Genomic DNA, 15,867 nt, shown 5'->3' on the forward strand with positions numbered 1-15,867 from the left:
TTTTCCTCTTTCATCACAACTTTTTACTGTCAATATTTTTATTGACATTTGTTTATAGTACAGAGGCACGGTTCAATGCAATGGTAAAGACACCCAATTCATGCACAGTAATTACAAATGTATAGCCATTAATTAGGCCTTTATGACAGAAAATGTTAAACCCTGTATATGTACTGGGCTACCTCCCATCTTCCTCCCTGCCTGTGGAGGTAGAAATACCTTGACACAACACCCCCATCTGGTGTCTTTCTGACGAACGACAGCCCATTTTAGCATGTGATCTGTGTAGATCTTTAGAGGACGGTGCCCTCAGCTCTGGCCCTTACTGCTATTGAAGATCTTGGCCAGCAACGAGACGTTGGATTGGGACTTCTCCTGAATCACCCTGGCCTTGTCCTGAGCTTTCTTGAGGTTCTTCTTGGACAGGCCCTGCCTCTTCACGCGGCTCATTTGGATCTCATCCTCGGTCTTCCTCTGGGTGAAGTCCCAGGTCTTCTCCTCTACCGTCTCGCCCTTCCTCTCCCTCTGCTTCCTCCGCTTGTCCATGCCCTGACTCTTCTCCACGTTGGCCAGGTAGAAATTGGTCTCACGCTTGGCTTGGGAGATCTCGGTGCGGAGGCGCTGCTGGAGGACTGTATGCTCGTACGCCAGTCGTTCACTCAGGTGGCACCACTGGAACCTGTGCAGGTACTGGACACAAAATGGCAGACAACCCGACTGTTAGGAATAGTGTTATCAATGCTCAGAAATTGTTATCTACTGGTCGTACAATTTTAAACAAAGAATATATAGATTTGACGATAGACAGTGTCATCACCTTGATGCACCACAGGTCGCTGTGGAAGCGGCTTCGTTTGCGGGCGCCCATGGATGTGTTGTGGATGCTGGCTGCCACCCTCTTCGCTACACGTTTGTCCCTGAACTCCACCCAGCCCTCTGTGAAGCTGCAGGCTTTGGAGCCTGCTTTCTTCTTCTTCCTCTTCACTGAGCGGTCTGCAGAGGATAAGAACAGGAGGAATGATGTGCTTCAGACAACTGTAGAATTACCAAAATAATGAGTTTATAGTCTGAACTCAGCCTTTCCAAAGGTGTGGAAGGGCCATGGCTGGTATACTCACCCTCGGGCTGCAGAAAAACTCTTCCAATCTCTCCATAAACCCCCAGCATGTTTCTCATGTGCTTGGGCCGTAACCTGGGAGGGATGTGACCGAGGTACACAATCCCTGGAAGTGTCTTCTTCCCTAGTGGAACTTTATATTTTTTTACTCCTTTATCGCCCTGTCCTTCCCGGGCCTTATCCATGTCTTCGTCGTCTTCTTCATCGTCTTCTCCATCAGTATCGTCCTCATCCTCCACGGTCTGGTTCTGTTCTCCTGAGTTATCACCAGCTATCACGTCTTCCTCTGTCATCTGCGACTCCTCAACCTCGGTGGTCGTCCTCTCCTTGCTTTCCATTTTTCACTAGACAGGTTGTAGGGAAGGAAACGGGTTGAAAGAAATACGAAACAAATATTTACAGTCTAGGATAACTTAATTAAAATCAGACAGTGACAACCGGCGTGCATCGCTACAACTGTCTGGCTTGCTAACAGAAATAAACAGCTAACGCTAGCTAGCGGGTTCGCATAATTCTAGTAGCTAGCACTTGAGAATCACACAGAGCGGATAGTAAAAATATTGTCAGAAATATTTATAGCAGCTTACCGTTTCTGAAGGCTTCAAAGCTTACAGAAACTACAAGTGGAGTCCCATATAACAAGGTAGGTAGTAGACAAGTTTAGATTACGAATATCCAGAAAAAAACAAGGTTTACACATGTGCCTGAGAGGAAGTCCATCAGAAATCATTAGTACAACTTCCGGTCCCTTATCCTCACAACGCAAGGTGGCGACAATTTACTGTCAATAAACTATGTCCCACCACGATCCTAAATTCTGAGTTAAATGGGTGTTTTTTTAAGTACATTTTAATCTGACTGCGCAATAAGTTAACGAGTTTGAAGAGAGTGCCAGCTGACATTGACATTCAGTGTGTTTTTTTCTGGGAGTTTTTCCTTGTCTTCCGTGTGGGTTTAGGTTGGTTGAGGGGCAGTTCTATACAAATAAATGTTTATTAGGATTCCTCCGTAAGGAGGAAACCTATTGTTATTGGTGGTTTTATTATTAGGATTCCTCCGTAAGGAGGAAACCTATTGTTATTGGTGGTTTTATTATTTGTAATTCTTGTACCATGGGAGTCAATGGCAGCCCCTAGACCCCATCGACAACTTTTTGTGAAATTTGGCACACTCATTAAGGACAGTTTCTTCTATACCTACACCAAGTTTCATGTCTCCCATTAGACCACTCTAGCGCCACCAATGGGTCAAAGTTGGACTTGTGTTTACACACGCAACTTTTGAACCGTATGACTCATTTTCAAAAATGAGGTACCATTGGATTCCCTGGATCAAGCCGAGTTCAACGCACACCATGGCGTTAATTTCCGGTTATATAGATTTCCCGCCATTTCCGGTTTTATCAAAAACCTTTGAAAGCCTACTCCTCCTACAATTTTTGTCATATCTTCTTCAAAATCACCAGAGATGATCTTCAGACCAAGCCTCACAAAAGTTATCAAAGGAATTTTGATCCTCATAACCGTCTGTCCGGTACAGCCAATCAAATTCATCAGAAAAGCCGCCAAACAGGATGTGAAGTCATGTCTCAGCAAATCTTTGAGATATCAACACTAAACTTGGTAGATCGGAGGAAGACACTACAACATGTTACCATGTGCAAAGGCAAATTCATATCTCAAAAAATGATTGATATAAAGCAAATTGAACTTATCGCTAACGCTAAAATTATGCTTTACACATCAGCCATTCAAAAACTGATACTCTGATTCAATCACAAGTTCATATGAAAACTCTTGAGAATGTTCATAACACAAATCTGTGAAAAAGTTGACTGTAAGATGAAAGGTCGATTTTTGGTGAATATTTGAAACATGCTTGCTTGGCTAATTTCTAGGCAAATTTCCAATGAATGTCTCCCTTGCTCCTCCCCGCGCGTGCTCCAAAATCTCACACACACTCAGCCTTCCCTTGACACACGCGCGGCCAAGACGCACACGCAACATTTCAGGAGAGTGTGGGCTGACCAAGCCCCCACTCATTCCTTGGTCTTTAGCAAAGGCCCATGTGGCTCTTGATGGTATTGCATTTCCGATTTTGTATGCAATGGTAAAAAGGTCTCAAATCCTGAAACATTGATAGTGTAGGCCGAGAAACACTTTAACAAAAGCCCATGTGGATCTTGTTGGTATTGCATTTCCGATTTTGTATGCAATGGTAAAAAGTTATAAAAATCCTGAAACATTGATAGTATAGACCAAGAGTAACTACCACACCACAAATGGCCCACCATTACCCATAGGTGGCGCTACAGGCCACGCCAAAAAGCACAAATATACAAGGCTTTCTGGAATGGATAGGCTCACCAAGCCCCCTCCCTTCACTTATTGGCTTGAAAAAAAAGCCCATGTGGATCTTGTTGGTATTGCTTTTCCGATTTTGTATACAATGGTAAAAAGTTATAAAAATCCTGAAACATTGATAGTATAGACCAAGAGTAACTACCACACCACAAATGGCCCACTATTACCCATAGGTCTTCCCTTGACACACGCGCGGGCTTGGCAAGACGCACACGCAACATTTCAGGAGAGTGTTCCTTGGTCTTTTGCAAAGGCCATGTGGATCTTGATGGTATTGCATTTCAGATTTTGTTTGCCATGGTAAAAAGTTCTCCAAATCCTGAAACATTGATAGTAAAGGCCAAGAGTAACAACAACACTTTAACAAAAGCCCATGTGGATCTTGTTGGTATTGCATTTCCGATTTTGTATGCAATGGTAAAAAGTTAAAAACATCCTGAAACATTGATAGTATAGGCCAAGAGTAACTACCACACCACAAATGGCCCACCATTACCAATAGGTGTCGCTACAGGCCACGCCCTAAAGCACAAAGCACTTCACTTCTTGTGAAGATTAAAGCGCTTCACTTCTTGGCTTGAAATAAAGGCCCTTGTGGATGTTGATGTTATTGCATTTCAGATTTGGTATCCCATTGGAAATTCTGCAGCATTGATTTTTCTATACAGTTACAATTTGTCAAGAATATACATTTTTCAATGGTTCGCAATGCTTTACACGTAAGCCAGTCAAACAAGTTCATATGAAGACTCTTGAGAATGTTTAGTACACAAATCTGAGAAAAAGTTGACTCTAAGATGAAAGGTCGATTTTTGGTGAATCTTTGAAACATGCATGCTTGGCTAATTTCTAGGGAAATTTACAATGAAATGTGTCCCCTGCTCCTCCCCGCGCATGCTCCAAATTCTCAGACACTCATTCTTCCCTTGACACGCGCGGGCTTGGCAAGACACACACGCAACATATCAGGACTTTGTGGGCTGACCAAGCCCCCACTCATTCCTTGAATATCAGCATAGGCCCTTGAGGACCTTGGTGTCATTGCATTTCCTACTTTGTATGCAATAGTAAAAAGGTCTCCAAATCCTGACACATTGACAGTACAGGCCAAGAGTAACTACCACACTTTACCCAAAGCCCATGTGGATCCTGTTGGTATTGCATTTCCGATTTTATATGCAATGGTAAAAAGTTTTTAAAATCCTGAAACATTAATAGTATAGGCCAAGAGTAACTACCACACCACAAATGGTCCACCATTACCCATAGGTGGCGCTACAGGCCACGCCTTAATGCATAAAGATACAAGGCTTTCTGGAATGGATAAGCTCACCAAGCCCCCTTCCTTCACTTACTGGCTTGAAATAAAGGCCCTTGTGGATCTTGATGGTATTGCATTTCAGATTTGGTATGCCATTGGTAATTCTGCAGCATACATTTTTCTATACAGTTACAATTTGTCAAAAATAAACATTTTTCAATGGTTCGCAGTGTTTGGAGGAATCCGCCATTACTGCTTGCAGTTATATTTTGTAATTCTTGTACCATGGGAGTCAATGGCAGCCCCTAGACCCCATCGACAACTTTTTGTGAAATTTGGCACACTCATTAAGGACAGTTTCTTCTATACCTACACCAAGTTTCATGTCTCCCATTAGACCACTCTAGCGCCACCAATGGGTCAAAGTTGGACTTGTGTTTACACACGCAACTTTTGAACCGTATGACTCATTTTCAAAAATGAGGTACCATTGGATTCCCTGGATCAAGCCGAGTTCAACGCACACCATGGCGTTAATTTCCGGTTATATAGATTTCCCGCCATTTCCGGTTTTATCAAAAACCTTTGAAAGCCTACTCCTCCTACAATTTTTGTCATATCTTCTTCAAAATCACCAGAGATGATCTTCAGACCAAGCCTCACAAAAGTTATCAAAGGAATTTTGATCCTCATAACCGTCTGTCCGGTACAGCCAATCAAATTCATCAGAAAAGCCGCCAAACAGGATGTGAAGTCATGTCTCAGCAAATCTTTGAGATATCAACACTAAACTTGGTAGATCGGAGGAAGACACTACAACATGTTACCATGTGCAAAGGCAAATTCATATCTCAAAAAATGATTGATATAAAGCAAATTGAACTTATCGCTAACGCTAAAATTATGCTTTACACATCAGCCATTCAAAAACTGATACTCTGATTCAATCACAAGTTCATATGAAAACTCTTGAGAATGTTCATAACACAAATCTGTGAAAAAGTTGACTGTAAGATGAAAGGTCGATTTTTGGTGAATATTTGAAACATGCTTGCTTGGCTAATTTCTAGGCAAATTTCCAATGAATGTCTCCCTTGCTCCTCCCCGCGCGTGCTCCAAAATCTCACACACACTCAGCCTTCCCTTGACACACGCGCGGCCAAGACGCACACGCAACATTTCAGGAGAGTGTGGGCTGACCAAGCCCCCACTCATTCCTTGGTCTTTAGCAAAGGCCCATGTGGCTCTTGATGGTATTGCATTTCCGATTTTGTATGCAATGGTAAAAAGGTCTCAAATCCTGAAACATTGATAGTGTAGGCCGAGAAACACTTTAACAAAAGCCCATGTGGATCTTGTTGGTATTGCATTTCCGATTTTGTATGCAATGGTAAAAAGTTATAAAAATCCTGAAACATTGATAGTATAGACCAAGAGTAACTACCACACCACAAATGGCCCACCATTACCCATAGGTGGCGCTACAGGCCACGCCCAAAAGCACAAAGATACAAGGCTTTCTGGAATGGATAGGCTCAACAAGCCCCCTCCCTTCACTTATTGGCTTGAAAAAAAGGCCCATGTGGATCTTGATGGTATTGCATTTCCGATTTTGTATGCAATGGTAAAAAGGTCTCAAAATCCTGAAACATAGATAGTATAGGCAAAGAAACACTTTAACAAAAAGCCCATGTGGATCTTGTTGGTATTGCTTTTCCGATTTTGTATACAATGGTAAAAAGTTATAACAATCCTGAAACATTGATAGTATAGACCAAGAGTTAGGCCGAATCCCAATACTCCCCCTTACCCCTTCCCCTTCGTTTTGCGCGTTCCCGTGAGAGCTAGTGGTGTCCCAATACTCTTTTTGAGCTAGGGGAAGGGCTAAGACTAAGGGGTATACACCCCTTAAAACCAAGTGAGGTCGGGAGCTTACTTGAAACCGAGGGCTATGTAAAAACTGCGCGACCGGCAACAAAGGCGGCCAGATCATCCAGAGAGTCCGCTAAATATAATATTTTCGGCTTAATTAATTGATAAAAAAATTATGACAGTCATGTTTTGTGTTATTTACAGTCATGAACATTTATATTTGCAACCATTTTCCTAATTGAAACGTTTCTAAAAATCGCTAGTTTGGTACGCTAATATTACAGTGCTGAATTGCACAACAGTCCCGCATTTCTTTGACTAGCATGTCTACAGTTTAAAGTAAACTCCATTAGCAGCGAATTTTGTTTAAATCAGTGCATAACACTACTTGCTTTGGAGGTATCGATACGTGCTAGATGACGTACCTGTAACCAAGTGCTGTCCCATTTCTTAGGGCTATGTAGCCCTTACCCCTTAGTTTCGAGGGCCAAGGGCTAGGGGTAAATTAAGGGTAAGGGGTAAGGGGAAGGGGTAAGGGGGGAGTATTGGGATTCGGCCTAACTACCACACCACAAATGGCCCACTATTACCCATAGGTCTTCCCTTGACACACGCGCGGGCTTGGCAAGACGCACACGCAACATTTCAGGACAGTGTGGGCTTACCAAGCCCCCACTCATTCCTTGGTCTTTTGCAAAGGCCTTGTGGATCTTGATGGTATTGCATTTCAGATTTTGTTTGCCATGGTAAAAAGTTCTCCAAATCCTGAAACATTGATAGTAAAGGCCAACAGTAACAACAACACTTTAACAAAAGCCCATGTGGATCTTGTTGGTATTGCATTTCCGATTTTGTATGCAATGGTAAAAAGTTAAAAACATCCTGAAACATTGATAGTATAGGCCAAGAGTAACTACCAAACCACAAATGGCCCACCATTACCAATAGGTGTCGCTACAGGCCACGCCCTAAAGCACAAAGCACTTCACTTCTTGTGAAGATTAAAGCACTTCAGTTCTTGGCTTGAAATAAAGGCCCTTGTGGATCTTGATGTTATTGCATTTCAGATTTGGTATCCCATTGGAAATTCTGCAGCATTGATTTTTCTATACAGTTACAATTTGTCAAGAATATACATTTTTCAATGGTTCGCAATGCTTTACATGTAAGCCAGTCAAACAAGTTCATATGAAGACTCTTGAGAATGTTTAGTACACAAATCTGAGAAAAAGTTGACTCTAAGATGAAAGGTCGATTTTTGGTGAATCTTTGAAACATGCATGCTTGGCTAATTTCTAGGGAAATTTATAATAAAATGTGTCCCCTGCTCCTCCCCGCGCATGCTCCAATTTCTCACACACGCATTCTTCCCTTGACACGCGCGGGCTTGGCAAGACATACACGCAACATATCAGGACTGTGTGGGCTGACCAAGCCCCCACTCATTCCTTGAATATCAGCATAGGCCCTTGAGGACCTTGGTGTCATTGCATTTCCTACTTTGTATGCAATAGTAAAAAGGTCTCAAAATCCTGACACATTGACAGTACAGGCCAAGAGTAACTACCACACTTTACCCAAAGCCCATGTGGATCCTGTTGGTATTGCATTTTCGATTTTATATGCCATGGTAAAAAGTTTTTAAAATCCTGAAACATTAATAGTATAGGCCAAGAGTAACTACCACACCACAAATGGCCCACCATTAGCCATAGGTGGCGCTACAGGCCACGCCTTAATGCATAAAGATACAAGGCTTTCTGGAATGGATAAGCTCACCAAGCCCCCTTCCTTCACTTACTGGCTTGAAATAAAGGCCCTTGTGGAACTTGATGGTATTGCATTTCAGATTTGGTATGCCATTGGTAATTCTGCAGCATACATTTTTCTATACAGTTACAATTTGTCAAGAATAAACATTTTTCAATGGTTCGCAGTGTTTGGAGGAATCCGCCATTACTGCTTGCAGTTATATTTAATTTTAATATACCTAAGAAGAAAAATGAAACACTCCCCAAAAATATTAACATGGGGAGCAACAAGTCAGACCAATCCAATAACCCCAACACACACACACAAATACAAACATGCATATGTATGCTACATGCACACACAGACACACACACACACACACACTTGCGGGGCTGCACTGGTGCTTTGGTATGCAGGCTGTTTGCGGCTGTCGCATGCATGTAGTTGCATTATTGAAGAGGATGACTGGGGCTGGCTAAGTGCTCTGTCTTCCTGTCAGTGGTCCGTCTGTCTTATTTAAATAGAACAGAATTCAGTTTTAGAATGAGGAAAATGGAAGGTTCCATGGGAGTGATCTTTGGCCTTTAGTACATATGAAAGTGAAAATTCACAAGTGATGCTACTTATTGGTCCATACGTTAAGGGACTTATATCAGTCAAGAAAATGATAGTTGTGTGAGTACAGATTTGCATTGTAAACTCTGTTGAGAATAGTTTCCACCCTTATACTTAATACAAGCTCTTTTATGATGCACAATATTACGTCCTTAACCCCTGAACCTTCCATTGTCCTTTTGCCACCAAATTGTATTTTTCAAAGTGATTGGAAGATGATTCCACAAATCATCCTGGCCTTGAGACGGTTGAAACAGCTTCCGATTAGAGAATACATGATGATAAAGTGATGTGTGACACAGGCAAGATGTCTGGCGGCAAAGCTATAAGTCGTTGCTGTTGAGTCTCTTTGAGGCTTTTGCTGACTGACAGTCCCAGACATGGCTTTGACAGGCCACTATACAGCCAATATCTACCCATAAAAAACAACTTCAGCATTAAGATGGAGGAAACTAGCTGCGACAAGCCAATAAAGGCAGGGAACAAGGAAGGGACCAGGAGAGAGAGAGAGGGAGGGAGCGTGGATGATATGTTGCCACATGAGATTTCAGGGCCAGGATTCAAACAGGGCTGTGCAATCAGAGGGGGGTCTGAGGAATTATGGAATTAGGAAGGGAAACTAAAGAGAGAAGATTAAAAATGGGAGGTAGAAGGAAACAAAGACATTTGATTAAACAGAGAGAGCGTGAGAGAGAGAGAGAGAGAGAGAGAGAGAGAGAGAGAGAGAGAGAGAGAGAGAGAGAGAGAGAGAGTTGGAAGGATGAAGAGAGAGAGAAATTGTGAGAAAGAGATAAAAAGAGGTATGCATTTGCAGATATCTGCTTTGCTAGCTGTGTTTGAACGTCAGAAAATGTTTTCTTTTACAGCGATACCATTATATTTATCCCCAGACTGCATCAAAATAGGCATAGTGGTTTGGAAGGAGATAAAGACTCACTCCAGGAAAGACATTGAGACACGTAAACAACAAGTCAAGAAAATATGACTTATTTGTAAGATGTTTGGCTGAAATATTTAAAGTTATGATTTTATTTGTTTACTGTGATAATACAGTTAAAAAGCCAGGAAGACATACTTCCACTTCACTTTCATTCACTTCCCTTTATTTACTCCTCAGTGGCGTTTTGTCCCTGCTGAGTGCAGTGGGGCAGAAGGCAACCATTTAAATATGAAAAGCTGTTACCATAGCAAACAGTTGACTATCAAAATTGTAAATATTTACCAGGAGAAGGATTCTGGTTTCTGGGAGCTGAGTCTTGTGATGTTGTGATACAGGAGAGTGAAAGAGGAGAACAAAGCTAAAAGTAAGCACGAGAAAGTGTGGTATCTTTGTGTGTGTGTGTTTGTATGTGTTTGTGTGTATCTGTGGATGTGAATGTGTGAGTGTGTGTATGTCATGGTGTAAACATCAAAGTGCTTCTCTGATGGGCCAAACAACAGGAGATAAATACTGAGCCATCTGCCTGGACTCCTGTGCCAGCAGTAGTTAGAATCTCTCTTTCTCACTATCTCTCTCTCTCTCTCTCTCTCTCTCTCTCTCTCTCTCTCTCTCTCTCTCTCTCTCTCTCTCTCTCTCACACACACACACACTTACACAAACACACACACACATACAAATGGGATCTAACAAACCATTAGCTGAGCCTTAGGTGTCCTCATTTCAAAGGTGATAAAGTCTGAAATTAACAATAGCAGAAGAGAGCTAAAGAATGAGGGAGATTGAGGGAGTGAGGAGTGACCTGGGAAAAAGGATGAGGATGGAGAAAGAGGGAGTCTCCCTCTCTTTTACTTGGAAAGTGCAAAGGTACCCAGAGGCTTAAGGCTATGATGATTTATTTATTTACAGTTTTTGAATATTGATGGGGAAGGGAGGGTCGTCAGAGGAGGCAGCGGAAACATGGGGAGGGGAGAGGCAAGGAGAGTCAGAAGAGACTAAGAGTAATATTGGTGAGGGCGGGAGCGAGCGGGGACAGGGGAGTGGGAAGAGACTGGGACCGAAAGAAAGACAAGTAGACAGGAAGGAGTCAGGGGAGTAAAGAGATGTGTGTGTCAACCTGCTCCAGACCACCTGTAGATTAGCAGTAGTGAGGTAAAAGGCTCCAGTCAGCATCCAGCTCAATCTAACTCTTCACAGCATGACACAGACACAGAAATAAGGTGAGATGGTTCAGATCTCTGGTCTATGGAAGACTGGATTGTTGAGGCATCCACAATACTGTATTTATCAAGCACCAAACATCACATGACAAATGTTCAAGGCCTGCGGTTCCAGGAACCAGTCAATAGACTGAGGTACTTCTGGCCAGGAATCCACAACTCAGGGTAACCTGTTACATTTTTAATCATACAGTAACTACCGGGATTTGTATAGGTACTGCATTTTATGGTGTTGTGTTGTGTAGTCCACCCCTAGTCCACCCTTTTCCCCACCATGTTGTGCATGCAGAGACACCAGTCCCAGTCACAGGACGGTCAAGACCAATGTCACCATCTCCAGAAACGGGCCCTCTCCTGTGTGCCACAGTAACACCATTGCCACCCCCTCTCTAACCTGAAACATATGCTTGTGTGTGTAGTGACCGAACCACCTGTGCTACACGACAGAGCGGTGGCATAATCTCCTTGTACAGCAGCAGCACAGCTGGCTGAGCAGATCATCTTTTCTCCCTGGTTAGGTAAGCAGCAGCAGCAAAAGACCAGCAGGCTAGTCATGCTAGATGGGATGGGAACTCTGAGCATGTCATTCAGGAGGACCACCCTGTATCTTTCTCTCTCCACTCTGGTGGAGACAACAGTGGTTTCCTGTGTACTCTCTCTCTCTCTCTCTCTTCTCTCTCTCCCTCCCTCTCCCTCTCTCTCTCTCTCTCTCTCTCTCTCCCTCTCTCTCTCTCTCTCTCTCTCTCTCTCTCTCTCTCTCTCTCTCTCTCTCTCTCTCTCTCTCTCTCTCTGTGTGTGTGCTAAGCAGTGGAGCTTCAGTTCTAGAATCTCCCTCGAGCCCATGCATCATTAATGGCATCAGCCCCTGCCAACTTTACACTGTGCTTTAAAAATACAATCTCCATTACTTCTGTATGATTTAACCGGGACTGTCTGTGGCGTGCTCTTCCCAGCAATGTCAGTCAACGAGTTTTTACTTCTGCACAGAGGCAGCCCTCTTTCAAGACTCAATGACCCCTCTCTGTTGTAGCAGGACACCAATAAAGTTGCAATAACTTTGTATCACACCACATTCACACAGTGAGCTATGAGTAATGAAGAGATATTGGAATTGGAATTCTAAACTGGGGCTGTTGTCATTATGTTTTTCAGACCACATGGGGAATCGGGTCGATATGGTCAGGCGAGGAGACAGCTAAGATAATTGCTACCACTGAAAATTCAGATCCACACTTGAAATTGGTAGGCGGGTGCTGCAAGAGGAGAAACTGAAGGGAACCATTAACATAAACACAAAAAAGTTTAGTTTTCTTTGAACATGTTGGTGGTTATTGGTTTTCAAATAAAGATATTTGACTATTGTTGAATTTGACCATCTTTCTCTTTTTAAACAGTACATTGAAGGCCAGACAGCTGTAGGCAAGACGTGATGATAAATTCGTCAAACTGTCATATCTGACCTCCGCCATTGGCTGTCTTTCTGACACACAAGCACACCGACGTACTGTACAGACACACACTCGAACGCGCGTACACGCACGCATGCACACTCATCTAATCCACAGCGACCATTACTGAGTGAGACTGTGTGTGTGTGTGTGAGAGAGAGAGAGAGAGAGAGAGAGAGAGAGAGAGAGAGAGAGAGAGAGAGAGAGAGAGAGAGAGAGAGAGAGAGAGAGAAGGGGGAGAACGCAAAAACTAGGCTTTATTGATATTTGATAATAATTTGAACAGTCACAGTTGCATATTGTACGGAGCATCGAAAGCCAATGATCACAATGGAATCCAATAAATGGCAAATTTGATTAAAAAAAATGTCAGGAAAATCTAATTTAGGCATCTTTTTTAAATTACCTTAAAATGTCTGATTTTTGGCAGATTTTTGGAACAGACCATGTTTTCCATGTGTTCTTGCGTGGAGCAAGTTCGTGAAACAGGTCTATGGAATTTGCAGGTGAGTGTAGCACCTTTTTCCATTGTTCGTGTGGTTCACATTTTAAACAACATTGACTTTAATTGACAGTCGAGGCATTATTCTACTGTAGGTTTAATTGGGGAACGTGCAGACAAAATATTATGGTAATTTTAAAGAACTTTGAGGTAAGTGTTTCTGCATTTCATAAATCATCATCCGTCATAATCAGGATCCAAACAGAATGTATAGACTACGATAATTCATAAAGTACTGGCTCTCGATTTAAATTAATGTCACAATGTGAACTACCAATTTCATACTATCCACAGTTGAAAAACTGGTATGGCTGGTACGTTGATATTGGACACGACAGACCCGCATGTTTTCAAAGTTTCCTGTTGATTCGCTCTGTTTTTTCATTCGATGGTTTAGCTTCATTGCTGAAACTTGTGTTGGTGAATGTTTTATCACTATTATGGAAAATAACATTTGAAATTAAATCAAAGAATACGAAGGAAGCATTGCGTCTCGCGCACCTTCCATCAGCATCTTCACCCAGCGTGCGTGCGTTCAAATCTATCCATTGCTTTAGAACAACAATCCTGAATTAATTCAAATGTTAAAAAAGATTTGTCTGAATTTCTGGTGTACTATCAACCATACTGTATATAATTGCATAGTGAAAACAGAAAGGTTCAGTGGTCGTTTCATATTCGCACATTGATTGATCCTGAACTACCGACTGAGTGAGAATTAAACACACGTGAAAGGAAGGTGACATATGGCAGTAATACCCTGTTTTCTGCTGAATAACATCATAGTTTTGAGGGGACTTTAAAGGGAATCCCCATCCTCCAAGTATTATTTACAGTAACCACCCTCTCCACACCAGCAGTAACCAGTCTGCACGTACCTCCCTCTCAATAGCAATAGAGAAGTAAATGAATGCATTTAAAGGGCTTGACTATACATATTTATTCAGATGTACATTTATTGATAACCTAGATGATACAATGTACTGCATGGCTTGGAACAGTTATCTCACCAGCCTAGAGTGATGTCATTACTGTCAACCACAGGAACACCTTCCTGTCCAGGGGGTCCTGCAGCAGTCTGAGTCACAGTAACCTTGGTTCTTTGATGGGGATCATACAATCAGTACTTTTAAGCAGCAATTACTCAGAAAGTGGCAGTAAAGCCAAGAGACAAATTACATCAAATAACAAAAACATTTAGTATAATCCATTTATTGAAGTGTCAGATCCATATTCCTGTGTGCAGAGCCTTAGTGGGGTCATCCGCAGAGTATGGTCTGGCAGGCATCTGAAAACCCCCTAGACCAGTAATGTTGGCCCAGAATAGTGGAGAATCTGGGGATAATCCAGCCACAGGGAGGATTAAAGGAGGTAGAAACAAATTATAGAAGTCATTTTAAAATATAGTCTAGTAGGGTGAAGCTAGCAAGCCCTATGGACCTTGTTAAAAAAGATCTTCCTTGATAATTAGCGTTGTCAAAGGGCCTGGGTCCTGTCTCCGTGCCCTGTGGCATGTTTATTTTTTTGTCTTTTTGAGGATGGTCGTCATCAGGCTTGCGCTCACTCGCCTGGTACCGTCTGATGAGTCACCAGCGCCCGTGGACATCATGAGCTGTGTCTGAATCACAGTCTTTCTAGTGCAAAATAGCACCTTCTTTCATTTGGTGTGTCCTTCTCTTTTTCTTTCTTTCCCTGTTTCTCATACTGATTGAAAAGTGCTGAAGTCACATCCCAAGGTTCTACTGATGGATCAGTCAGGGGTCAGGACCACACATTACATTACATTTACGTTTAGTCATTTAGCAGACGCTCTTATCCAGAGCGACTTACAGTAAGTACAGGGACATTCCCCCTGAGGCAAGTAGGGTGAAATGCCTTGCCGAAGGACACAACGTCACAACGCTGGGAATCAAACCAACAACTTTCTGATTAAAAGCCCGACTTCCAAACCGCTCAGCCATCTGACCAAACAGAGATAGAGTGAAGGTGTCAGGGGTCAGCACCACACAAAGATAGAGTGAAGGGGTCAGCCAGTTTCCAATCTGAGAGACTTCACTTTGTTTAAGAAGTGGAAATGTCACAGTGTTCATTTTCTAGCTGGCTCAAATGTAGAATTTATGGATTGGTACACATAGTGCTGTCACTGTGCCTTTTCATGTCTTTTCGACACTTTTTTATAAACCAATTTGCATGTAATTGTACTTAATTGAAATGTAGGGCTCTCCCCACATATTGGATTTGTTCTGCTTCCATTGTCTCTCATTCCTGGCTCCATATCCATGCCACTCCTCTGATGATATGCTTGGACTCATATCTCAAAAGCCACAGCAGCAGTTCATTACATTGTCCTGATAGTATGTCTTGCTGCTCATGCAGCTGGGAAGCCCAATTGTGCTCCCTCTTTCTGCAGCTGGTAGACCCGGCCTCACAACGAGTGCAGAAACAAGCCCTAGTGGTGGCCAATGTTCTGGTAGCCCCATCTTATGAACCTGAGGGGTTCCATTGGGCCTGCATCACAAAATCATATATAAATAATCATATATATACAATATTATATACAAATCAGATTTGTCAACACCAGTTGCTTTACACTTCATGCTCTTCTTGGCCAAAGCTCACTTCAGAGATGTAGGACTTGGTTAATTATAGCTTACGATTGATGAATCTTATGACTGCTGTCGTTGTTGGAGTAAGCTCGTCTTATAACACACGGGTTGTGACCTGAGCTGCTATCTGAATGAGAAACATGAGAAACCCTGCCCTAGTGAAGAAAATACAAA

The 15,867-nt window shown here is 42.5% G+C and overlaps 1 protein-coding gene across 1 annotated transcript; it reads right to left on the reverse strand.

The window, feature by feature from the left end:
* Window positions 1-1,861, reverse strand: abt1 (activator of basal transcription 1). The gene is made up of 4 exons (XM_084679201.1): window positions 1,705-1,861; window positions 1,119-1,461; window positions 818-993; window positions 1-690 (listed from the first exon to the last, which is right to left on the reverse strand). Exons 2-4 carry the CDS (start codon window positions 1,453-1,455, stop codon window positions 310-312), a joined length of 894 nt encoding a protein of 297 aa, XP_084535327.1. The 5' UTR covers window positions 1,456-1,461; window positions 1,705-1,861; the 3' UTR covers window positions 1-309.
* Between the last annotated feature and the right edge of the window lie 14,006 nt (window positions 1,862-15,867).

The sequence above is a fragment of the Hypomesus nipponensis genome, chromosome 18, assembly GCF_054491055.1.
Source record: "Hypomesus nipponensis isolate SF chromosome 18, ASM5449105v1, whole genome shotgun sequence".
Classification (NCBI taxonomy): domain Eukaryota; kingdom Metazoa; phylum Chordata; class Actinopteri; order Osmeriformes; family Osmeridae; genus Hypomesus; species Hypomesus nipponensis.

Bases quoted from the DNA above. Each gene is read 5' to 3' on its own strand.
- abt1 (XM_084679201.1), bottom strand. From the start codon at position 1,455: ATGGAAAGCAAGGAGAGGACGACCACCGAGGTTGAGGAGTCGCAGATG. The intron at 994-1,118 runs GTGAGTATACCA...TATCCTCTGCAG, and splicing joins AGTTTTTCTGCAGCCCGAGG to ACCGCTCAGTGAAGAGGAAG. The intron at 691-817 runs GTGATGACACTG...TTTTGTGTCCAG, and splicing joins GCGACCTGTGGTGCATCAAG to TACCTGCACAGGTTCCAGTG.